The following is a 27,103-nucleotide window of genomic DNA, read 5'->3' as shown; positions in this document are numbered from 1 at the left end:
CTAGTCTGGGTAGTGGCCCTTCCCGTAATGCATAACATTATACATATCCGCAAGGAGATGTGTTTTGCATTATGGGAGATACTGAGATAGGAGTGTTGGTATCTTGCTCCACCTTTGCAAGGAGTTGCCCGGTGTTGTACCACTTTACCCCAGTCCTAAAGATACTTTCAGGCGTAAACTTTGTTTGCACACGCTTGGATAAAGGATTAAACTAAATTTATTATGTGTGCTATTAATTTAGAAGTACAATCATTTAATCTAAATGACAAAGTTTTGCAGAATGATATGCAAATGCTACTTTTCTGCAGCTACACATACTAAATCATCTAAGTCTTTAAACTTTAAACTGCACTTTAAACCACGAAAGAAGTGCCTCGTCAATGTCACTTTTATTACACTTTTTAAGTTTTTTACACTTCGATAAATTGTTTTCAAAAGCTTTCAGAGTCAACTCGCGATTCTTCCAAATTGTTGATATTGTAGATGGGGACAAACCATACTTCTTTGCCACTGTCAGATTTGATTGGCCACTTTCCACCTCCCATATAATTTCTACTTTTTCGGAAACCGATAAAATTTTCCGTTTGACTCCCAACATTTTTCCACAACCAGAAAATGCATACGTACGAAATGTCAGTAAAGGAACGACTAACGTGTATTATTCGTTCGTTATTCCCGTGAAACTAATTTGTAATAAATATGAAATACATGCATTAAATCAAATGTAATTCAAATATACCTTCAAAATTATTCGTTATAAACGTGAATTCGCTGTAACTGTGATCGTTATAACCGAGTTCTACTGTGTGTGTATATATATATGTGTGTGTGTGTGTGTGTGTGTGTGTGTTATCTTATAATCTTTTTTCCCCTCTAGATATATTTTAATTTAATTCTATAACATGCTACTGCACGCATATTGGGATTCCATTGTAATGTGCCCTAACTGTATGTTATTCCTAGTATTGTTTGAATTAACTGTACTGACGATGTCCTAAGATACTTAGGATGAAATATTTACTTATTAAAACTTATTACTGTGGTTATTATGTGTGTTTGTTTAGTCATTCAGAATCAAGGCTTACAAGATGGCTTTTCATGGTAATATGCAACCCTTATATTACCCAAACAACATGCAGCATCATCATCATCTTCAGTGATGCAAAGAGTGTGTAGATTGGGACTTGGAAAGCTGTGTTATGGAGCAATGAATCATGCCACACTCTTTATGGAGCAGATGCAGGTGAACATCTCTTACCAGAGTGCATGACCACATCTGAAATTTGGAGGTGGCGGTGTGATGGTATGGTAGTGTTTTTCCTAGTTTGGCCTCGAACCTCTGTGTGCCATTAACACTGAACTGCTTCCTACTTTGTGGCATTTCTACACAACTGACTATTGTCTCTTTCAGCAAGACAATGCACAGTGTCATAAGGCTGATGCTATAACTGCATGGATTGTATACATGAATGTCACCACACTTGACTGGCCTCCACAGAGTCCTCATCTCAACCCTATTGAACATCTGTGGGATGAACTGGGGCATTTGAATGAGGTCAAGGAATATCTGCCTCACAACAGTTCAGGACCTCATTACATGCTTAAGTAAGTAAGTAATTATCAGTTTTTGTCATTCATATTTTTCTCTTTTTCTGCACAAGAGAGATTACATAAGAGACTAAACAGTCCTACCTCCCAATTGTAGAGAGAAAATACTCATGAACATATACTTCAGATACACTTCTTCCACGCAATATCAAGAAATGGTAGTTCATACATAGCTCAATGAAGGCACATATATTAAAATAAATACTTCTCTTCTAATCACTAGCGAAATGAATTACCAACTATTACTATGCTTCCTCAATTAAAGACATTCTTGTAAGAAGTACTTTGAAAATCAGTATTTAGGTTTAGGTGCTGGTTTATACACATTATACTATTTATTTAAATTTGCAGGTGCATATCATCCACATCTGCTGGATCCCCTCACCCTCCCAATGCCTGCAGCAAATAATATATTTTTGTCCTTTTGGCTTCTATTTTACACTAGACAGCTTCGAATGAATGGATAGATCTATTCATCTCAACCTTCCAAACTACAAACTTTTTAACTCCTTCCGACCCAAGGGGATGTCTGTGCATACATCTGCTCCAACATACCTTGCCAGAGAGCACCCGATCTAGAATCGCCCAAGTTTGACCTTCTTTGGATGAAAATATCCTTTCCCAACTCAGTCAAATTCATATGCTGTCTCTATTGCTCCGCTAAACCACTCTGGGCTCTATAATTTACTTTCCTTAAAAATTGACTTTCTCCAGTCCCACTTTCCCAATAGCGAAATCATCCTCCTAGGAATTTTAATGTCCACAGCACCAACTGGCTTTCTTCCTCCAGCTGTACAGAACCTTGCAGGCAGAGATGCTGAAACATTTGCCATCACTAATGACCTTACACAAATAGTTCAGATGCCAACTAGAATACCTGATAACCCGAACCACTCTCCAAATACCCTAGATCTATCCTGACCCTTCCAAATACACAGTGAATGTAGAATGCCCCTGGGAAATTCTGACCACAACCTATTGTGTAAATTTTTTTTTTTTTTGTTGTTGTTTTATGTTCTCTCTCTCTCTCTCTCTCTTGCTTTTTGCTGTTTACTTATTTTCTTTTATGAGTGAGTGGCTATCAATTTTATCTCGAGCTAGCCTTGTCACTCTAGACTACGTTTAGATATCTCTGATACAATGAGAATTCTGAAAATTTATTTTTATTTAATGACTGCACCACCAGTATTGGTGGTGCATAAATTTCAACAATAGTCATTGGTGATGGCCCTTGTAGGATATACTACATTTAATTAAGAATCTTAATTTCTGAGTCATGACTATTCTTCTAAATCTTTGCTCATAGATCCGTAAATTTTTTTAGAGACAGTGCATTGTGTAAAGATCAGGCAGTATTCCACATTAACAAAACAAAACATATTTACATCAATAGTAATTATACAAGATACTACACTACTATATTAATCTTCCCATAATTGCATCCTATGCTACAAGTTATGATATTGTAACAAATAATATACATTATCAATCATGCACATAAAGCAATCATTTTCAAAACTAGCATTATGAATTCTATAATTCTAATCACAAGCTTTCAATAACTTTTGCTCAATCATACAAAATATCTTTGATTCCGGGCTTCTCAATCCGTAACAATGAAATTTCAAACTTAGCAATGTCTTATGGACTCTCAGTCAATCCTCTACAAACTCAATAAAAGTATGATAAAATCTACTCACAGTTCCTTATCTGCACACTTTAGTTATATCACTCCCTATATCTTTACAGGTTCCATAGAATGCTCTTCTGTCCTGACACTCTGCCCTTTCATATTCGGTCTCATAGTCGTCGTCGTTCGGTGGCTCACTCCCAGGACTTGAAGCATACTGTTGCTGGCATTTCCCAGTCAATCGCAAGCTCATTTATTTGCAGTGCATGCTGGTACGTCACTCTGCTCCTTTGGTGCTTCTCCTGCCCACAGGCCACGTTCTCTGACTTCAAACGAGCTGACGATCTGCAGCAAGAAAATGGCGTTCCCTCGATCGTGCTTTTCTTTCTTTGAAGGCTTCCTATATACAATTCTGAGAGTCCCTGGATTAAGGGTAGGAGCCCCCCCGTGAATATTCCAGCACAAATGGTTTTGACCTTCATCACTAATTGTTCACTCTCAAATCGTACTGGCAACGCATCATAATCCTGTTAACTGAAAACGGAGCCGTTTCAGTACTATGCTGCTTTTTATGACATTGCCTTTGAATTATACATCTGGCTGAGATAGAGAGCAACTTAAAGCACTTTTCTTATGTTTACAATCCCTGAACAATTTAATGATATTCTCTTTAAGTTCACTACCCACGTGGGTTTTTACAAAAAATAAGAATGCAACTCCAAATAGTAGTACACAATATACATTTTATTTTCAAGATTTGTGACCTCTGTAAAAGTTGATTCAAAAGGAAAGAATATCGTCAACTGCATCGAATTTTACAAATGCAGAAATTCTCCGCCATGCAACAATGAGTACACAGTCACTCCCATACAAGATTAGTTTGGCATTATAACAGTGCCAAGTGGGATGCTTTGCCTCCAATGCATTCATAACTGACAATGACAAATGCCCCCAACCATTCCAGATGCCCACCATATCCTTTTGCCAGAAAGAGATCAATAAAATACTGTCCAAATTAGACACAAAAAAGGAGAGTTCTGACTTCTGGCCTATGTCACCTATATATTGTCTTACTCCACTGGTATCTATCTCACAGCTCAGAAATTGGCCTATATTCAACCCATTCTCAAGAAGGGTGACAAATCACTGCCATCCAACTACTGCCCCATACTCACCTCAGTCCTGTCCAAAGTAATGGAAAAAATCACTTCCCAACTCCTGCATTACCTTGAAGCTACCTGTCTAATAAACAACTGCCAACATTGCTGCCGATCAACAGGAGATCTGCTCACATATGTCACCCACATCTGGGCAAATGCCATGGAGAAATTTGGCAAATTTCAAGCAGTTGCACTTGATATCTCCGAGGCATTTGACAAAATCTGGCACAAGGGCTTAACTAAGCAAGCTGCCATCGTTTGGGCTATCTCAAGGCTTCTGTAGTTGAACTGTGAGCTTTCTGTCTGGACGTGTGTGGTGGTGGATGGTTCCATATCCTCTCACCATGTAACTAATGCTGGGATTTCACAAGGTTCTCTCCTCTCACCAACCCTCTTCCTACTATATATATATATATCAATATATCAATGACCTACTTCAGCTTACCTCCAACCCAGTACATAGTTTTGCAGACGACAGCATATTGCACTCTGCCCTTTCTTATGATAAACCTTACTCCACACAACTCACTTCAACCTACAGAACATCAACCACCAATGTCCTCAATTCTGATCTCCAAGCCATCATCCAATGGGGTCCAGATAACCTAGTCAATTTCAATGCCAATAAGACTCAGTACTGTCTTATTTTTCATAAAACACATAACAACCATTGCATCCTCAGCTTCTAAAAAACTAGGATTTCTCTTTCACTCAAGACGTTATTTCACCCCTGAACAGCTGCTAACCTCATACAAATCCACCCAACAATCGAGTACTGCTGTCAGTGGGGTACCCAAAAACTTCCTCAAAATGCTCAACTCAATACAGAGGAGAGCAATCAGACTTATTAACGACCCATCTCTTACCAACTCACCCCCCCCTCCCCCACTTTGCACAGACGATAGGTCTTTACACTATGTATATTCTACAAATATTTTAATGGAAAATGTAATGTCCCTCTGAAATAGCATCAATAATTTCTCTACTTAGTACTAAGCTCGTTGGAACACAGCTACTGCTGCACACTCAAATACAGCATCCCTTCACAGTGCACCTTGAAACCCACAGAACAAGTTTTTTCTCCTCCTCCTCCTTCATCCCTGCAACTGCTGTGCTGCATAACAGTCTTCTCCTTGTTGTGTTTCTCAGGGAATACAATATACAATCATTCAAATCAAATGTGAACAAGTACCTTCTTTCCCAACCCACCACCCATATACGGTACTAATGTACTATAGGTTAATCAACCAACCTCTCATGTATGAGCTCAACATTAAAAAAAAAAAATCTCAATTCACTTTTAGTTTTATTTTTGTTGGTTGAAGTTCTTCAGCTATCATTAATAATGTCCCTCTTACTGTCCTGTTTCCTCTATCTTCTCTGAAAATACAATATCCATTACATTCTATCCCTGTAATTACAAAATTTGTAACACACACATTCTCTCTTCTCCATTCTTGCTTTTGTATCACAAATCCTTCATTCTCAGCAATGAATACATTAAACACATGCGCTATGTGTGTTGAAGCTTAAGTACTGTGAGGACATCATGTTGGAGGTTTAATGGAACATTTACAGCACTGGAAAAGGAATAAAACTAACTTTAATGCTTCCAATATTTTGTCTGTCACTGAGACATCTTCAGGGATTACAAATAACTTTTGTAACAACACACTCAAATACAACACAATATTAAGTGAAATACGTGGGTAACTCTAAAGTCCTATCTAGGTGGTGGTGCATCTTCTATGGGTGCTTGTAGGATGTAAAGTGGAATCTCTGATAATTCATGTTTCCCAAATTTTGGGAAGTTTTAAGCAACTATATTTATTTAAATTCAGTTGATTTTTGAGTGCAGCTGCAGATTCTAAAAACAGTCTTTCTTTTTTGAATTTACTATGGTGGAGCATGGTGGCTTTTCTGAAGGAGATCCTGTGGGCTGTATCCAAAAAATAGTCTGCAAGGCCAGATTGGCCATAATCGTGATTGCAGATGTATGATCTGTGTTCTTCTAAACAGATGGTTGCTAATCTAGCTGTGTGTCTGAAGTAAGCCAGCTTGCAGGAACAGTGTACTCTATATACTCCAGGCACTGAGAGAGGAATGAGCTGATCTTCAGTAGAATGGATAAGGGTAGTAAGTTTATGGTGAGGCTTAAATGCTGTGTGGAGGTTGTACTTTTTTAAGGACCTGGCTATTTTTTCTGATGTGGCATGGATGTAGAGTATGATGATGACATTTCTGAAGAGATGGACAGGGAATGGGGTAGGAACTGATTATTTTTTTAATTCTGGAATCACTGTAGCCATTGGAAAGTAAGGTGTTGTGTATGCGGTTGAAAGAGAGGTTCTAGTGGAACAAAGATTGTGGGCTCTATTAGTTAGAGTTTTAATAATGCCATATTCGGCATTTGACAGGATACCACATGGAATACTAATCCGTAAACTACAACATATGGGAATGGATATAGGGTTGGTGAGGTAGATAGGTGGTTGGTTGATGGAGAGATATCAAAGAGTTGTTTATTCAGGAGTAGAGTCCAAAAGACGGCCTGTGACTAGTGGTGTGCCGCAGGGTTATGTTCTTGGACCACTGCTGTTTAATCTGTTCATTAACGATATAGGGAAGGATCTAAGTGGAACAATTCATTTGTTCGCTGATGATGCAAAGTTGGGTAGGGCAATAGTGAATGCAGAAGATGTCAAAGTCTTGCAGGATGACTTAGATAGATTGGAGTTCTGGGCTAAGGAGAATGGATGCCAATTTAATGTGACAAAATGTAAGGTTATGCATTTTGGAGTGAAAAGATTAGCAGCAGTATACCACATTGGTGGAACTGTACTCCAAGAGATTGATGAGGCCAGGGACTTGGGAGTGTTGGTGGATAGGGAGATGAAGTTTAGGGGGCACACTGCAAAAGTAGCTAAATCAGCTCATCAACTCGCTTGGTTGTTGAAAAATACCTTGACGAGCAGAGACAAGCAAGTTACTGTACCTCTGTACCGAGCCTTGATAAGACCTCATCTTGACTACTGTGCCCAGATTTGGCCACCTCGGTTCCTTCTTGATGGGGAGGAGGTGGAGAGGATCCAGAGGTGAGTGACTAAGATGATAACAGGTCTATGGAATGAACCATATGAGAATAGGTTGAAGATTTGTGGGTTGCAGAAACTAGTTGATAGGCGGAGGAGGGGAGATATGATTGAGACATTCAAATTGCTAAAGGGATTCTATAGGATTAATTCAGAGGATATTTTTGAGATCAGGACTGGTGGTGGGAGAACTAGGGGACACCTATGGAAGCTGGGAAAGAGTGTGGTTAGCAGGGGTGTTAGAGCTGGGTTCTTTACTTTTAGAGTGGTAAATGAGTGGAATAAGCTGCCAGAGTCTGTTGTGGGTGCTATGACGGTGAGCGAGTTCAAGACAAGGTATGATAGATACTGTGAGAATGTAATCGCATAGTTGTGTGGACATGATGTTTAGGGCCTCCCTCGATGAGTCTAAGGACTCCTGGAGTCGCCCGAAATAATAATAAAAAAAAAATAAAAAATAATAATAATAATAATAATAATATTGTTGAGAGGGGTAGTGGTGGGAGAGTATGTGAATGTATCTGCCTGTGTGAGTAGATTTTCTATATACAGAGAAGGAAAGGTAACCATTAGGAAGGCATATTACAAAGGTGTCTAAGGAAGGGTAAACTATTGTTATTTTCCTTTTCCATCATAAACTGGATTCTTGGATGTAAGCTATTAAGGTGACTGAGGAAGGAGTCTATGTGCCTGGACCATGAGGCCAAATAGAGAATACATCATCTACATATCTTAGCTAGACAGAAGGTCTGAAAGGGGCCGAGTCTATGGCTCGTTTTTCAAAATTTTCCATGTAAAAATTGGCAAGAGGGTGGAGAACCCATAGTGGTTCCCTCTATTTGTTTGTAAATTTTATTCTTTCAAGAAATATAACCAGAATTGTTGGCAAAGAAAAAGAGATCTAAGATATCAGAAGGGAAAATGTTTTTTAAGAGTGTTAAGGTGTCATTTAATGGAATATTGGTAAACAATGAAGTGATTCAAAGTTTACCAATATATCTGTATTATTTAAAGTTAGATTTTCAATCAAGGTTTTAAAATTGGTAGAGTTTTTATATAGGATGTAATAAGACCAGTGAGGGAGGGAGGCAAAGAGTTAGCTATCTGCTTTGATAGTTTGTAGCAAGGTGCAACTGTGGCATCTACTACAGGTCTCAGGAGGGGGGGGTAATTAGGTTTGTGGATTTTTGGTAAACGGTATATCAGGGGGAGGCTTGAGTTTTTTTGTAATGTCCAGTGGCAGGAGGATATTTTTTTAAATTGTGTTTTTGTGGGATCATGTTCTAGTGGTATTGTAGATAGCACGATCTCGGAGAATAATCTCAATTCTTCGATTATATTCCATGGCATCGAGGATGACTGCGGCATTGTCCTCATCCACTCTAAACACAAGCTACATTGCACTAAATCATGCATAATATTATTCAACATCAAAGCCTTGGCTGCCATTTTTCTTGTAAGCACTGGTGCCATAAATGCAGAATGCTTTTGAAACAATATTGTATAATAATAGTCATGATTAAATGACAATGAAAAATAAAGAAAATACTAAGAACAATATTTAGCAATATCACCAATATTTACTAAAATTAAGGGCAAAATTTAAACAACACAGCTACTCCTCCATTAAATCACTAACTAAAGAAATTAGTTTCAATTGTGGAAATGCTCTAAATCACATCAATTCCTCATCACTTTCATATTATCAATATTTCACATTAAAATAAAATATATTTTATAAATAAAACAACATATGTATCACTCGAGTAAATATGTAATACTCCCCTGTTAAGCTAAATAAAATGTCATTTTAAAGACTTTTTTTTCTTTTAAATGCTTATTTCATTTAACAGTCTTTGAAAGTAATTATTTCAGATAATCAGAATATCTTTGGTTTCATTTTTCATGTAATTTATCGTCTCCAATCTGATTTCTTTTACTGTACTCCTTTTTATAGCTTTTTTGCAGCTTTTTAACAGTTTCAGAACACTTTAGCACTGTTTCAATGAATTTTGTTTTCTCAGCTTAGTTCTCTTAATATTCTCTTTCTATTCATTTAAGCATTTGTTGATTTATTTGCTAAAAACTTTTAATCTGCATTAAAAGACTGCCTCCATAACTGAATCAATGTTTTCTTCAGAATTTATCAAACTCCAAGATTTTGGCACTTTTTCCCCAACTTTTTCTGAATAATATTCATAGTTAAGTCTACAGTTTATTTTTATTATTATTATCAACAGATTTCCATGGAAATCTGTTGATAATGTTAATGTTGTTGTTAATGTTGTGATAATGATAATGATAATGTTAATGTTGTTGATAATAATAATGTTTATTATTATTATCAACAGACTTCATGGGAGTTCTTACTCTCACACGCACAGCTCATTGTACTTTGACCTTAAATGCATGCACTGTCTCTACACTCACCACACTCCCAGGCAATGCATTCCAATCACCTACCACTCTCCATGCAAAAAATCTACTCCTCACCTCTTGCTCACACCTACCTTATACAGCTTCTATGGATGGCCTATCTTTCTTTCCCCTGCCTCAGATATTCTATGAAAAATCATCCACTTTAATCTGGTAATTATCCCTTAACATATATCTCTTACAGAATGAAGAGGAGAGACCATGCCTCCCCCTCTTCCTTCTATCAACTAGGTACTGTAATTTGCATTCTCTCAATCTGTCCTCATATTCCACATTCCAAAGAACCAGAAACCAACTTAGTCCATTGTCTCTGGGCCCTCTCCATGATCTCATCCTTTTCAAAACCAGATGACCAAATCTGTGCACAGTAATCCATATGCAGCCTGATTAAAGTGTTGTACAATGGAATTCAAAAGAGCTTTACTTCTATATGTCAGTGTTCTCCACATCATTCATATAATCCACTGTGCCATCCTTACAATTTTAGTCCATGAAATTTCAAGTCTCTATCCATCACAATCCCAAAACCCATCTCCTCGACCTCCTCCAAAACCCCACCAATCCTATACTCTGCATTGCATCTTTGCTTCCGAAATTTTAAAACCTTACACTTCGCAAAATTAAACTGACATTTTCATGCACTTGCCCATCTATGGTATCTGCTCTCTCTCTCCCCCTCAACTTTGCATCATCTACAAATAACTGTATATCACCACTTAAGCCCTTTCTAATGTTATTTACATATAAACTAAAATCAACAATGACCCTAAAACAGACTTCTGGGATATCACTACCCCATACACAACATGTTGACGCCTGCTGAGATGGCAAACATGCACCTCATTTACCATATTATGCATCCAACTACTATTGAACTATTCAGTTATACCTGATAAAGTTTTTTACACTACTTACTGCCTTGTGTTATTTCTGTATCTTTGAGTCCCTGTTAGTACCTTCCAGTGGCGTTTCCGGTCATGCTTTCCTATGTGAATATGGTTAATTCTGATGTTCTCTACCTCCCCTCAAAGTTTGTACGTGAAATTTTGAACCACCCTGTATATACAAATACCTGTAAAGGCTACTCAACTCATTTTAAAAGTTATATATTTTTCTTTCCAATATGATATTCATTTTTATCCTATTTAAATTCAATGCACAGACTATGTGCAAAAAATGGATGTTGAGTTTTTGGATGCATGGAGCGAGTTTGACGGTAGAAAAGGGATGGCCTGTACTTGAATGGATTTGGTATCAGGTGCCTACAGAAATTATCTCTTGGAATAAGATATAATGCAGACAGCCAGGTAAACTAAATCATCTCGGGATAAATGTTGATGATGTGTATGTAATTCTTTATTTAAACATTCAAAAATTTAAATTTCTCTCAGAATAATTCAAAAATTTAAACAAATTGTTTTCTGAATGGAAAAAAATGAATTAGTTATTTCAGATCTTAAACAACAATTTCAGAAGCGATTTGCTAATTTGGACGCCAATGCTAGGGAAATAAGATTGTTTCAAAATCCATTTGACTGTGTTGTTACTGATGTCCCAAGTCAACTTCAAATGGAAATGATTGAACTTCAGGCAAATGAACATATTAAAGATAAATTTTTATTATTACTATTACTATTATTACAGGCAACTCCAGGGAGTCATTAGACTCATCGAGGGAGGCCCCAAATCATATTCATCACAACTATTCGACATTCATACAGTATCTATCATACCTCGCCTTAAACTCATTCACTGTCACAGCATCCACCACAGACTCAGGGAGCGCATTCCACTCATTCACTACTCTAAAAGTAAAGAACCCAGCTCTAACACCTTTACTAACCACACTTTTGCCCAGTTTCCATGGATGTCCCCTAGTCCTCCCACAACCAGCCCTGTTCTCAAAACTATCTTCTGAATTAATTTTATAGAAACCCTTCAGTAATTTGAATGTCTCAATCATATCTCCCCTCCTCCGCCTATCAGGAAGGAAACTTGATCGATTTTTATAAATATTTGAACTCTGAGCAGTTCCCAAATTTGAAGAAATTTGCTTGTAAATTTATCTCTATTTTTGGGACAACATATCTTTGCGAACAAACTTTTTCCCGAATGAAATATATCAATTCAAAATACAGGGCAAATTATCTGATGAACATTTGAAATCGCTACTTGTAATTAGCACTTTAAAATTTGAACCTGAGTTTAATAAGATTTTAAAAACAAACAGTTACATCATTCACATTAATGGTTTTATTATAATTTGTGATAATAATATGAGAATTTGCTGATAATGTTTGTTGTCATTAATATACGATAATTTAATCTCACATACTCTGTAATCAGTTTTTATCTGCTTTCGATAAAACTCATATATCTAGTTCTAGAGTTTTTTATTACTGCGGCCCACTGAACAGTGCTGAAGTACCCAATGTGGCCCTCACGGCGAAATGTTTGGAGACCACTGTCTTAGAGAATGCAGACAAAAATGTATGAAAGCAAAGCAAAGTCAGGGAAACTTTGATAAGAACATAGAAAGTAAATATCAGGAAGGTGGTAAAATATTCTAGAGGCTGTTGATGAAGCTTAGAAATGGAGGAAAGAGTACATAAAAGGAATTAGAGAAAAATATGAAACATGGCAAAGCAACTGGAGTGGATGATATTTGACCAGAAATGTTCAATATGGGAGCATAAAAATTTTACAGTGGCTACAGTGCATAATTCAGAAGATCTGGTTAGAGGATCAAAATTCAGATGATAAAGGTGACATGAAAACTGAAGTTAAGGATATTCTTCATGTCTGTAGTAATTATTTTGAAAGATACTTGAAGTAGAAAAAGTCATAAAAAACCTGAAACATGAAAGGCAACTCGAGTAGATGAATATTCTACCAGAAATTTCCAAATAAGTTTTACAGTGGCTACAGTGCAAAATTCAGAAGGTCTGGTTAGAGGATCAAAATCCAGATGATTAGAGTAGTCCTCTCATAATACCATCTATAAAAAAGGGAAATAAAACTGAATGTGAGAGTTATGGAGAAATTTCTCTAATGAATGTTTCTAATTTATTTATTTATTCATATGGAGTTTCCTCCCTCCCTCCCCATCCCTATTGGGGCAAGTTGAGCCCCCTCATGGAGGGGTTAAATATTTATGCTGTAGATCCGTGTGTTCACGGGGCCGGTTTGCCTGCTTGTGGAATGAAAAACCCCAACCCCAGGATAAACTGGGGAAAAACCCTACTGTCCATGCCCAAGACCAGCTAACTTGGCTATGGCTGAGGAAGATTCTGAAACTCCTCACGTCGGCGACAGGAATCGAACCTAGGACACTCCTTCCCCAGGCATATGGTTGCGAAGCGCAAAGCCACTAGGGCTAACCGTGCGGACAATGTTTCTAATAAGAAACATTCAGTAGAGAAATTGATGCATATGATAAAATGCCAAGAGAAAAGCTTTTTGAAACACTACAGTTATGTATTGTAAATGGGACATTATATCAAGCAATACTTAGTCTGTATTTGAGTTGTAAGTCAGCACTTACTGTTTTTAAATTGGTATTTTTTTGGGTATGATGGTAAAATTATGCCCATGACTAAATGCAGTGACTATGTCCTTTCAGAGAACACAGTTCAATACACTTGGTAAATGAAAACTGAAATTGTTGAGCCAACTCACTGGCTGATCTTCTTTAAAAGGTGTTAGGGCACAAATATCATTCCAAACTATATAAGATTCTGACAGAATATAACTAAGATGAAAAGCCAAAACGGCTATTTTTTTCTGGCGAGGTTGATATAAGTTAAGGGGATAAAAATCCCTTATTGTTTTTTCAGCCAGTAAGCGAAATTAAGATCGAAAACTACGATCTGTAACGTTTCATGCCGACGAACTGTCAGCGTATCCAAGCGTAAGTGACCACTTGGTAGTGCCACACCACGGCAACTCGTTGCAAAGGTGGAGCAAACTCCCTCACTGTTCTTGATATTTTCTCATAATGTAAAACACACAGCTCTTAAGAGATGTAGTACTGTTTTACATTATGAGGAGAGGTCACTACCCAGACCGGTTTCAACCTTTTTTGAGGTCTCATCAGTGAGTAGCTAGACCTAGAATATCAGAGTTTAAGTGAAGAAAACTTACATACTTTTGCTATACGATTGACCGAAAGGTGTGTCACTATATTATATTATAACATACTATAACTAAGATGAAAAGCCAAAGCGGCTATTTTTTTCTGGCGAGGTTGATATAAGTTAAGGGGATAAAAATCCCTTATTGTTTTTTTCAGCCAGTAAGCGAAACTAAGATCGAAAACTATGATCTGTAACGTTTCATGCCGACGAACTGTCAGCGTATCCAAGCGTAAGTGACCACTTGGTAGTGCCACACCACGGCAACTCGTTGCAAAGGTGGAGCAAACTCCCTCACTGTTCTTGATATTTTCTCATAATGTAAAACACACAGCTCTTAAGAGATGTAGTACTGTTTTACATTATGAGTTGCCGTGGTGTGGCACTACCAAGTGGTCACTTACGCTTGGATACGCTGACAGTTCGTCGGCATGAAACGTTACAGATCGTAGTTTTCGATCTTAGTTTCGCTTACTGGCTGAAAAAACAATAAGGGATTTTTATCCCCTTAACTTATTCTGACAGAAGTTTAATTCTGCCAAAGCTAAAAATATTTACAGTAAAACCCCATTTTTACGTCATTTTCCGTTGGTCCCATCTTAAGGCCTATCCTTACGATATATTGTTCTCTTGCCATTAACAACTTGATGTGGACGTTATTTCCCATGATTTGCATTTTTTTCTCGGGTGGCAACACTGATTTTCGAATTGATTTCTGCAGAAATCTGCACACTTCTGTTCCCATATGGCATTGCCTTTGGCTGTAGTTTCGTTTCCACCATCACGGTGACTGCAAGCTTGCAGCAGTAATGTAGTGATGAGCGATACCGTGATTTCTGCAGAAATCTGCACATTTCTGTTCCCATATGGCGTTGCCTTTGGCTGTAGTTTCGTTTCCACCATCACGGTGACTGCAAGCTTGCAGCAGTAATGTAGTGATGAGCGATACCGTGATTTTTCAATCACAGTACGAACTGATATTACAGAATTTCTGCTACGTAATTTAGCATGTGAAAGTTGCAGTGGTGGATTATCCATGTTAGTAACATGGAGAAAAAAAAAAAGACAGAAAATGTATTTCGGTAGAAGAAAAGATGGCAATTCTGTGATGTATAGATTGGCATGCTGGAACACATGTGCATTTAGCAAAAGATCTTGGACTCTCTGTGTCCACTTTAAACACGATAGTGAAAAACAGGTCAAGCATTGAACTCAATAGAAAGCAATCTGGCACTATGTAAAAAAAAAAAAAAAAAGTTTTTTTAAATAGATAAATGTCAGTAATTGTAAATTCATTTATTTTCAGTTATTAAATTTTGTAATCTAGTATCTAGACTCACATACTAGCAGTAAATCATATTTTAGCCTTTTTTAAAATGTTTTTTTACATTTCCTCCTATTTACACTTTTTTCCATCAGTCCCCTGAAAAGTGTAAAAAAGGGGTTTTAACAGTACTCATACTGAGCTCAACAATTTCAGTTTTTACTTTGAGTTAATGTGCTTTATGTGCAATTTCTTTGTGTTGAATTTTAATACGTAAAGAAAGACTTAATAATAAGTCTTAAAAATAATGCTTAATGTTATAGCCAACTCCAAGAGGAAAAAATTACATTTATTAAACTCATTAACATTTTGTTGGTTTCCTACCCAATTTCAGTTTTCACTTACCAAGTTGACATGCTTTATGTTATTCCGAACTGCAACTATGACAAGAACACAGTCAATGCACTTAGTCATGGGCATAATTTTGCCATTGTGCCCAAAAAGCACCTTTTTTAAAAATTGTGATCGGTGCAGAATGTGGTATCTATGAACTTGCATCCACCAGATTCCAACAGAAGTCAGATTTTTCTGTTGTACTCCACTTGGTTCACAATGAGAGTAGCGTTTATTTCTCTTATTGGCTTTAGTTACAATCAATTGTTTATTCTTATACAGCTTTTGAAGTGCTCATATTTCTTTTGGTGGAATGGTATTCTTGGGAGGTTTGGATTTACTCAGAATATTAGCTACTGTGGATGCAAGTTCATAGATACCACATTCTATGCTGATCGTAATTTTTAAAACCAGTACTCTTTTAGCCTCCTGCTCACATTAGATCCTAAATTGGGATCCCACAAAATCAAAAAAGAAAAAAGGTGTTCAAATTCTTAAAAAAAAAAAAAAAAATCAGATCCTGGCCTAAAAAAATTAGACCTTATCTCAAACCCTGGATATACATGGTCCCAAAAATTCATAAACCCCACACTCAACTTCATCCAATAGTAGATAGCACAGACAGTCCCAACTATAAACTGGTTAAACATTAATCCAAATCACTTTCCTCCCTTACAGACACTTCTCCATCTATTAAACATTCTTTGCACTTTAAAACATTGACAGAAATTTTAACTGTAACAGATTCTGACATCATGACTGGCCTTGATATTACCTCACTTTTCACTAACCTTTGATAGAGATCCTTGATCTTATTAAGCCTAAGCATTCTATTCTATCACCTACTTCTTTTCTCCTACACATAAATGTTCTCTCCCCTTTCTCTCTCAGTGACCAATAATTCTATCCACAATTTTTGTCTGATAGCACATTTCATTCCTCCTATTCAAATAATAAATTCTGCAGTCCACAAACATCCCAAGCTTCAAGGCACTGCTCTTCATATCATTCTTGCTTTTATTCTCACAAGGATCTCAATTTACTTTCTTTCACCTTCAATAATATATAAATTGCCAGACAAGTTCAGATCTTCTGACATTTACCTCCTCTAGTCTTTCCTGACATAAACAGTCACACCAATAGCTTCCTACCTTTTATAAACTCGACATCCTTTTCTACTGAAGATGTTACTTTTTACCAAGAAACAATAAACTCTGTCTCTGTACTAATCTTAAATCAACCCATACTCAGAAGACTGCATGTTTGCGATAGTATGCAAGAAATTTTCCTTAAATTCAGACCAGCAGTGTGCAGACCAGGTTTTTTTGCAGAGTAATGAATGAGCAGAATGGATTGCCAGAATTAGTTGTGAGTTCCCTGACAGCCAATAAGTTTAAGGAGAGGTATGATAGGTTTGTGTGTATAGTAGTTTAGGTTTCCCACGATGAGTCTCCAGACTCAATGGAGATACCATATAATAATAATAAAATTCTTGATATTGTCCAGAAGAAACAACAATTCAGTTGACAGACCTGTCTCTCTCTTTCTCACTTCATTCGGTTTAATCAGTACTATCTCACAGATAATATGTCTAATGGCACTTCTTTGAACAATGTTTTACTAAACTGAACATCTATTATTCTGCTTTCCACTGGCCTTGTTGAAACATAAGCAATAGCTGTCAAACATTCCTTTACTGTACAAAATCACTCAGCCTGCTTCTTCTCCTTCTCTTTTATTCCACTGCTTAGGTTCTTTGGAACAGTCTTCCTCAAGAACTGTTCCTCAATTACTACCAACTTTTCAAGAAAAAAGACAAATTCCCCTTTCTCCCCAATACTCATCTATACCACTCACGGCAATAATGTGCTATACCTCTTTCATGCACGTGTGTGTGCACACACATGCATGTGCACACGTACAAAAAGGGCTTTATACATATATTTTTTATTATTTTATTCGTTTATTTTTTTTGAAGAAGTTTAATGATAAAGAGCAGAGGTATAACAAAATAGAAAAAAAAAACTTTATTATTTGAATGTACAACTAGTTTCATCTTAGAAGACTTCACTGGGTGAAAAACATGAAGAGAGAAATATAAAAAATATACATTACAAGAGACAACAGCTATAAATTAAGTTGCAAATGGATTGCTGAGATTTGAAGGCATCTGGATGTCATAATATTGTTGAGCATGTTCAAGAACCTGGAAATGATCTTGCATATGCCAAAGTTGGATAGGTGAGGAGTGACAATCAGAGAGGTTATAGCTGAGATCAATATTAAGGTGGATTAGACTGAGGACAATTTCTGTTGATTCAATAATTCTTCAATCCAGCCCCTCTTAAACCACAGCTATAACTTCTCAGATTGTCACTCCTCAGATATCCAACTTGAGTGTATGATCAAATTGTGCTTTATATTGGCTTAAACAGTGATGAGATTTCACTGTTTAAGCCAATGTTTAACTAGTTAACTAGGCCTCTGCTGTTTTCGTTAGGGAACCAGTTCAGTGAAAAGTCAACTACTGGAACAAACCATGAGTCATCACCTAGATAAAGAAGAATAAAAACAACAACAAACCCAATATCTGAACAACTGTAGATAGAAATTATCGATATAAGGAGTATTAACAGAAAAGAAATTGAACATAAGAACTGGAAAAGTATCATGTGGACATAAGTATTAACTGAGACAAAGAAGACTAAAACAGGTGAGATCCCACTAAATAATATGCATAAGATATCACATTTGGGAAGTAACAATCAAGGAAAGACAACAACACAGCATTCAATGCTAAACACGAAGATAAATTTCTTGACTGGAAGGCAATTTCAAGTAGGATTATGTGGCAAATTTCAAAATGGGAAAATGGACAGTGAAACTTATTTCTGCCTGTGGTATCACAAAAGGTTCTTCAAAGGAAGAGGGGGGGGGGGGTAATTTCTGTCATTAGATCAAGCAGCTAGTATAAAGAAATTGGAAAAGTGGTCCTTGTTGAAGATCTACATAGCAGAGTAGGAAATGAATCCCATCAGGTATATAAAAACATTTTCAGAAATTTTTGAAAAACGGACAAAGCAAATAACAATAGTAAGTGCACACTATACTGACTATGTTATTGTTGATAGGGATAGGACACCTTCACCTAGCCTTTTCATGTTGGTTCAGGATACAAGAGTATACAATGTTTTGAAATTGGAGGTGATCATCATTTAGTTGATCTATTCATGTTCTATTCATTGTGATAAAAATTAATATCACAATGAATAGAAAAATATGTAAGAAAGTTTTAAAAAGAATTACTGTTGATCAGATTTTACAGATACGCTGTGGACTCAACTATACAAACATTATCTAAAAAAATGAAACAATTTGAAAACAAGAACTAAACTTTGGAATCTCAATGGTAAACTCTGAAGAAAACATCAATTCAACTCCTTAATTGTTAAGTGAAGTTATCTTCACCATTTAACAGCTAAGATAGTAAGTTCCAAATTGCTAGCCCATCCTCATTCATTCGGTACCCAGTGAATTCTTACAAATGGCATGCACCACATGAAGGTGAGAAGCTACAGTTGGTTCTTCACATTCTTTAAAGGCAATGTGGAGATCTCCATCCAGTGAATTTATCAATTAATACAATTAATTGATAAATTATTAAATACAATTGAGGATAACAATTTCCCAACCTTTTGAAATAGTGAGACAGTTTTGATTAAGATTAGGTCTATGAAGTAAGATTTCAGCACTTTATTTATATAGCCGTTCATGTTTATATGTGGATCTATGTAGCAACTTGACGTTTTGCCAATGGATCCTGTGGTTAGCATTTTCAATTCCACGTTGTACAGAGCTTTGATAAGGCAGTGTGGTCTTGATGTTCAGAGATATGTTTATTTATAGATCTTCCTATTTGTCCATAGTCAGACAAGAACAAGTTACACAAACATGATACTTCGTATATGCCAGGTAGCATCATTGGTGAGAGCTTGTCTTTTGGAGAAGGTAGCGAGTTGTGAATTTGGTTGATGAGTTTGTAAGTAGCAATGAGTGGATATTTTCTCATAATTTTTGCCACATGTACAGAGATGCCTTTAATATATGGAATGGAACTTCTTGTCTGGGTTGATTTATAGGAGAGTGATTAATTATTTTTTGGGGGTTCTTATTGGATTATATCCATTTAGTAAGACTGTTTCTTTGATAATTTCTAATTCTTGTTTTAGGGATTCTTCAAAATCATTAAAGCCTTACTTCATAGACCTAACAATTGAAATGACTGTCTCACTATTCAAATTTTGGGAAATTGTTATCCTCAATTGTATTCAATAATTTATCTGCTATATTTTAATTTAGGTAATTTTAATTCAGCCCATTAGTTTTAATTCATGAACACACGACTATATATGAGAGGGATTCCAATTTAAGCATGCACATAACTGTTTTTTGAATTCAGTTCCTATTGTTGTTTTAATTGTATTGATGATGTCTTATGATACATAAGACGAAATACTTACATAATTAAAAAGTAATTTACTGTGGCATATGTTATTTTATAGTTATGGATACCCAAAGGTTTCACTAAGAAAAGTTGCCATGTGCTAGAGAAATAATATTTATTAAACAATTTTTTTTTTTTTTTCTGATATTTGCATAAGATGGGAATATCCCCAATTTTTTTTTTTTTTTGGGGGGGGGGGGAGGGGGAGAAGGGGAGAGAGAGAGAGAGAGTGTGAATCATTCTGATTCAGATCATACAGATGTAAAAGGGCGTCACAATTTCTTTGAATAGGTGTTCATATTTAAAACTGCTTCTATGGAGAAGAATGAGCTTCATGACATAGAATACTACTTTGCAACAGTACTACAGACTAGACTTTTGAGGTTTTTTTTTAAGATATTCAATATAGTACTGATGTCCATTCCTTCCTCACAGAATGACCTGTATGCCCAAAGTATTCTAAATTACATTCAACAGGGATGTGGTAAACACCAGCTGAGACACAGGCGACATTTTATCTTTCATAGATGGTGAGAAATGAGAAATTTTGTTGATAGGCAAATATGTGGGATTAAGGTGAAACATCTTCAAAATTCTACCAACAGGTTCAGAGATGTCAGAAATATAAGGAATTAGAAACACTAAACATGGGTTAGAAACAAAACACTTCAAAGACTGGAGAACAGATATATAAGATTTATAAGATATATAAGATATATAAGAGAAAGATTAGGGGAGTGAACAGATGACATCAGTAGCAGAATTGTATTAAAAATGAGGATATTCGAAAAAGAAATTAAAACTGTTAGCATTCAAGAATTTGTAAGCAGAGCTAATCTCAGATTGTTATGATCATCACTTAAACAGCATATGAGAGAAAAGGTTAGCAACACAGGTCTATATTGCTAGGATGGCAGGAAAAAAAGACCCAAAGGAAAACCAAGATCTAGGTGGATTGATACTGTAGTAAGTGATTAGAAGATTGAAATATAACATCTTCCAACATTGGCAGACGTTATATTTCAATTTAAGGAATGATGTAAACTTTTCATGAGTACTATCACGTATACATCCCTCTCTTGCCCTGCTGAGGGTACATATCAAGAATTACATATACAGAGAAGCATGGAGTAGTTATATACAAAGACAGAAAAATAAGAACTGGATGTAGATAGAGTTCTTATTTTCTTATCACCTCAATCCTCTCCAAAATAATGGAGAATGTTGTCAATAGTCAACTTCACTACTTAGAAATCAGCATTCACAGGGATTCCATTAATCCAGATCCATGGGTTAGTCTCTTAGACTAAGTTACCCACCACTGGACACTTGCCACGGAAAAGTTCAGAAACATCCTAAACATCCCTGGGGCTTTTGAATGTATTTGGCATTGAGGCCTGCTTAGTGATCTGCTTTCCACCCCTTTGTTCTTCTTCTTCCTATCCTCTACAACTGGATAGCTAGCTTTCTCTCTTCCTCACTGCATGTCATGTTTGATGATGCCCTCTCTTTGAGCTTTGCCACCAATGCAGAAGTGCCTCCTCAAGGCTCTGTCCTATTACCTATCCCCACTTTTTACTATACACAAGTGACCTACTCTCAATCACCACAAACTGTATCCACAGTTTTGCTGATAATAGCAAACTCCATTCATCCTACTCTTTCAACAAGCCACCTACTTCTCAGACATTCCAAGCAACCAGTACTTTAAACACTAATCTACATACCATTCTTCAGTGGGACAAGGACAACCTGATCACCTTCAATACTACCAAAATGTAGTCATGGCTTAAAAAAAAAAACCTCAGCTCACTTTACCTTATTCTCAGTAATATACAAATCACCAGACAAGATCAGATCTCTTGGACTGACACACCTGGCATAAACACATCAATAGCCTCTAAAAAAATAAGCATTCTTTTCCATGGTATTTTACACCCACCCAGCCACTAACCCCACACATATCCAAAAATCTGTTCATCCTCAAAATATCATTCATATATTTCTTGATTCTGTCCCAAAGGAGAGCAATTTGGCTCATTTATGACTCTTCCTCCAGCCTCGCTCCAACCTTGATCTTGCAGAAGCATGAGCTGGCAAATATCATTCTTCTGCTTTTCTGGTGGAACTGTTAAAACAAGAGCAGCACCCTTTTCGGTACAACTGCAAAAACATTGAGCTTGCTTTTCTTTTTCCTCATCTATCTTATCCCATCTACTTCTGTCCTCTGGAACAGTCTCAGTCTTCCTCGTAATGTATTTCTGAACAACTACAATCTCCAGCTCTTTATGAAAAATGTCAATGGAATTCTTATTTCTCAATCCTTACCTGCATCCCACACAGAACATACATGTCATTGATATGCTATTAACCTCATGTGTGGATTAAATATAAAAAAGAGGAAGAAAAGAGACATTCTATGGAACATTCTGAGCAAGTAAGTCTGCAGAGGCTCTTAGATAATATAAAGTAAGGTGAAGGAAAGTTCAGTTATAAAAGTAAACAAAATAGCTAAATAGAAAGATAGAAAAGTGATAGAAAAAAATCACTTGAAAAATATAGAATAAAGAAAGATATAGAATAGTGATAGAAAAAAAGAAGTAGCTAAACAAAAGAAATGGAAAGATTGTGAAAGGAATATAAAAATAGATGTGAAGTTGCAAAATGTTTTGGAATAAATGATTTTTTGTAATGTAAGAGTAATTCTATACCACAAAAGATAAATATGTTAAAAAATAACCTGACATTATTAATATTCAAAAACATGTAAGCATATTTAATATAACACAATACAGCAATTTAAACAGAATGTGAACTGAAAAGTTAGCAAAACAAATATTCTGAGACAAAAATAAGAAGAAAAGACATATGGGAAGATCAAGCTATAAGTAAGGTGTAGTCAGGAGTGCTTTAGAAGTTCAAAATGTACGAGGATGAACCAGAGATTCAAAAGGTAAGAGACCAATTTGGAAAAGTTGATGATCAGAAACGAGTCAAAATATTAATAATTAGACCCATAATATTTGGTGCACTCCTTGAGTGTGAGTGTACACACACACACACACACACACACACACACACACACACACACACACACACACACACACACACACACACACACACACACACACACACACACAAGGAAATGATTATTATTTATTTTGTTCTTATGAGTCCATACCATTAAATAAGCACTACTGAGTGTGGCTGTCAACACCCAAAGCTTTCTAAATATTATAAATCAATTTATAATTATGATCATAATTATAGGTGACTGGTATGGTAAGGAAGGCAAAAAAAGATTACGAGATGAAATTAGCTGAAGCAGCTAAAGATAAGCCAAAGGAAGGTGATAATGGTAGGAAGGTGAGTGAAGAAGATGAAATAGTTTGAATTACTGAGTGATCACTTTACAAAGGTGTATCACCCTGGTGGAGGAGATATTGCAGTAACAGATGTAACAAAGGCCAATACTGAAACAGAGGTCTACAAAGCAGAAGCGTACATGATCTTACAGAACCTTGATATGAATATAGCTATGGGATTAGATGGGTATCAGCTTACATAGCATAAGAATGTGCCTTTGACCACGTTGTTCAAGTCTTAGCTCTGGGAAAGTCTGAAGGATAAAATAATTCCATTGCATAAATGAGGCTCCAAGACAGAAGTAGCAAATTATAAACCAATCAGCATTTCAGGAGTAGTCGTCAAAGTTGGAGAAGTTGTTAAAAGCAAGATTCAGGAATGGGCGGATAGAAATCAGGAATTTATGTGGGGCAGTGTGGTTTTGTGAAGAGTCATTCCTCAGTGATTTACTCACTTTTTATAATGTAACAGATGAGTTGAATAAGGGCAATAGTTACAGAATGATACTGTTAGATTTTGGAAAAAGCATTTGACAGGGTACCACAAAGAACTTTGTTAAAGCAAATGTGCATGGATATGAAGCTGGTGAGATAGATAAAAGGATGGCTAATGGATAAACATAAAAGAATACCTTATGAAGGAGTTGAGTCCAGGGGAAGGCATGTGCTATCAGTATGGGCAAAGAAGGATGGTTATTAGTTTAATGTGGCAAAGTGCAATGTTATACATTTTGGGATGAAAAGATTATCAGCTATGTACTGCATGGATGGAAATAACTACAAAAAATTCAATAAGCTAAGGATCTTAGGGTACTAGTGAACTAAAATAACTTAGAATTACCTGGTTATTAAAAAACACACTAACAATCAGAGATAAAGAGGTCATACCTCTTTATAAGGCCTTGATATGGCCCCATCTTGACTACTGCACTCAGATATACTCACCTAGGTTCCTTGGAGACATAGAAGAGGTGAAAGTGACAGTCCATGGGATGCTCCTTATGAGGAGAGATTGAAGATTTGTGGGTCACAGAAATTAGTGCATACGAGGAAAAGAGGAGAAATGACAGAGACATATAAGTTACTTAAAGGTTGCTACAGGATTGACAGAGAAGAGTTTTTCAGTACATGATTAATATGGAGAGAACTAGGGATCATCCCTGGAAATTAAGAAAGTGTTTAGTTAGATTTTTTGCTTGGAGAGTGAATGAGTAAAATGGGTTGCCAGAGTCAGTTGTGTGCTGCGACAGTTAAGGAGTTCAAAGCAATGCATAACAGTTATGGTTATGGTGCAAATTAAGGTAAGTGTTTGGTTTCTGTAATGCTAGTTCTCCTGTGATGAGTTTACAGACATCCATGGAGGTGTTCATAATTATAATAATCAACGACTCAAAGTAAAACTATGACAAAACAAAAATATCAAGAAATTGACTGATAAAAAAAAAAAAAAAAAAGACACATAAGAAAGAGAAATTGGGAAAATTCTTTGCAAAAATTCGAGTCACATGACTTCATGTAAAGGCTAATAACACCAGCAGCTAAACTTTCATACAGATTATCTTAAACTTATGTAATATTACAGCCTTTACCTTGGTAACTGTTGTTTAATGATACTCTCTAAGGGAATGGAAATAACTATGCTCTTAAAACTATGCAAGTTTCTTTATATTTTCAATAGTTATAAAATCACAATCTATCAGCTATATTTCTTTAACTAAATTTCTATAGTTCGTTCATGACTAATAAAATAAAGCAAATAAAGTATTTCAAGTGTTTAATCATGAACCAAAAATACAGATACAAATAATAAAAAGGAAATTTACATTAAAAAGGCTTCTCTTATCATATGTAAGCAGAACAGCTCGTCCTGTAGAGGGTTGGCTTACTCTTGCCAGCTCTCTGAGTAATTTGGGATACAAAGCACGGTTATCTGCTTTTGATCCAAGTCTTTTACCAAATGGCTAGAAACAAAAAAGAAGAAGGTAATCAACATTTTATTAAAAGGTGCAAAAAACTGTATAGCAAACAAAATTGAAAAATCAATTTTCTATGTCAGCAATACAAGTGATTTTAATCTAAAATTTTCATACTTGGAAACAATGCAATAGATGAGAATAAATTTGTATATCCTATCTTATCCATTCAATCTACAGCTACACTGCAAGATGGCACCATCTACACCCTCTGGCAAAAAGAAACCGAATTTTTCGAAAATTGAATAAACTAGTGGCACCACTGTTGTATCTTTTTGTTGTCAAAAGTGACAGTGTCACTCTTGACAATATCAAGAGTGGTAGTCTGTTTTGACGAAAGGTTGGAAAATGAGTTTCAAACAGAGCTGTGATTGACTTTTGTGTTAAACTTGGTAAAAGTATTACCAAAATGCATCAAATGCTTCAAAAAGCATACAGTGATGAATGCTTATCACGTACTCAAGTTTACGAATGATTTAAACGATTTCAAAGTGGTCGTGAGACGCTTGAGGACGACAAAAAGCTGGGCTGTCAAAAACTGGACTGAGCAAAGTTAACATCCAAAAAGTGCATGATTTCATCAAAAACCCAAAATCGTCCATAAGATTGATTGAAGATGAATTGGGAATTCCAAAATCAACTGTGCACAACATTTTAACCGAGAGTTTGGGCCTTCGTAAACTGAATTTGCAATTTGTTCCCCACAAGTTGACAAATGACCAAAAAATGTATTGAATTCAACACTGCAAGGACCTCATTAAAACCACTCATAAGAACTCAAACTACCTTGAAATGTGATGTTTTGAGTATGAGCCCGAAACAAAGCACCAGAGTGCTGAGTGGAGACCACCAGAAGAGTGGCATCCGAAAAAAAGTAGCTTGGAGAAGTCAAAAGTAAAGACAATGCTGATTTGTTTCTACGATTCCAATGGCATTATCCACAAAGAATTCGTTTCACCTGGTCAATGGTGAGTTTTATCTCAAAGTTGTGAAGCGACCGATAGCAAGAATTTGTCACGTACAGCATGAATATCGTGATGCAGGCAGCTGGTCACTTTTGCACAGTAATGCACCATCTCATTGTTTGAACACTTTGAGACAGTTTTTGAGCAAAAACCAAGTTTGTGTGTTGGATCACTCACTCACTGTATTCATCTGATTTAGCACCCTGTGACTTCTCCCCCCCCCCCCCCGACTTCATTTGCTGATGAAAGGAAAGCGATATGACACCATTGAAAATGTTCAAGCAGCAGTAACCACGACCTTCAAAAGTATCCCAAAAACAGATATAAAAAACTTATTAAACAAATTAATTGACCGTGACAAACATGTATCGAAGCTGAGGGAGAGTATATTGATTGAAATAAATGATTTGAATAATTATAATTGGCCTGTGTTTTATTTTCTATCATTGTTCCTGTGGCATCTGCTACGTAGGCCAGATGGGAAGATCAGGGGAAATTCTTATGAACGAACACCGAAAAGACGTACAAAAAAGGAGAACACAAATCAGGCTTAGCATACCTCAGATTACTGATCAACCTA

The 27,103-nt window shown here is 36.2% G+C and overlaps 1 protein-coding gene across 3 annotated transcripts in view; it reads right to left on the bottom strand.

The window, feature by feature from the left end:
- The window catches only part of LOC150109844 (tRNA (guanine(6)-N(2))-methyltransferase THUMP3-like), a 149,690-nt gene that overhangs the window by 4,685 nt on the left and 117,902 nt on the right, over positions 1 to 27,103 (bottom strand). For all 3 annotated transcript variants that reach the window (XM_090396940.1, XM_090396948.1, XM_090396956.1), the window contains one exon: positions 25,409 to 25,546. In XM_090396940.1, the coding sequence (XP_090253066.1) occupies positions 25,409 to 25,546 (138 nt within the window). The remainder of the gene's footprint in view (positions 1 to 25,408; positions 25,547 to 27,103) is intronic.

Source organism: Typopeltis vanoorti, chromosome 1 (assembly GCF_054136105.1).
Source record: "Typopeltis vanoorti isolate ZY-2024b chromosome 1, IOZ_Tvanoo_1.0, whole genome shotgun sequence".
Classification (NCBI taxonomy): domain Eukaryota; kingdom Metazoa; phylum Arthropoda; class Arachnida; order Uropygi; family Thelyphonidae; genus Typopeltis; species Typopeltis vanoorti.
Note: the sequence above shows the minus strand (reverse complement) of the source record. Positions and strands in the feature narration are given on the sequence as shown.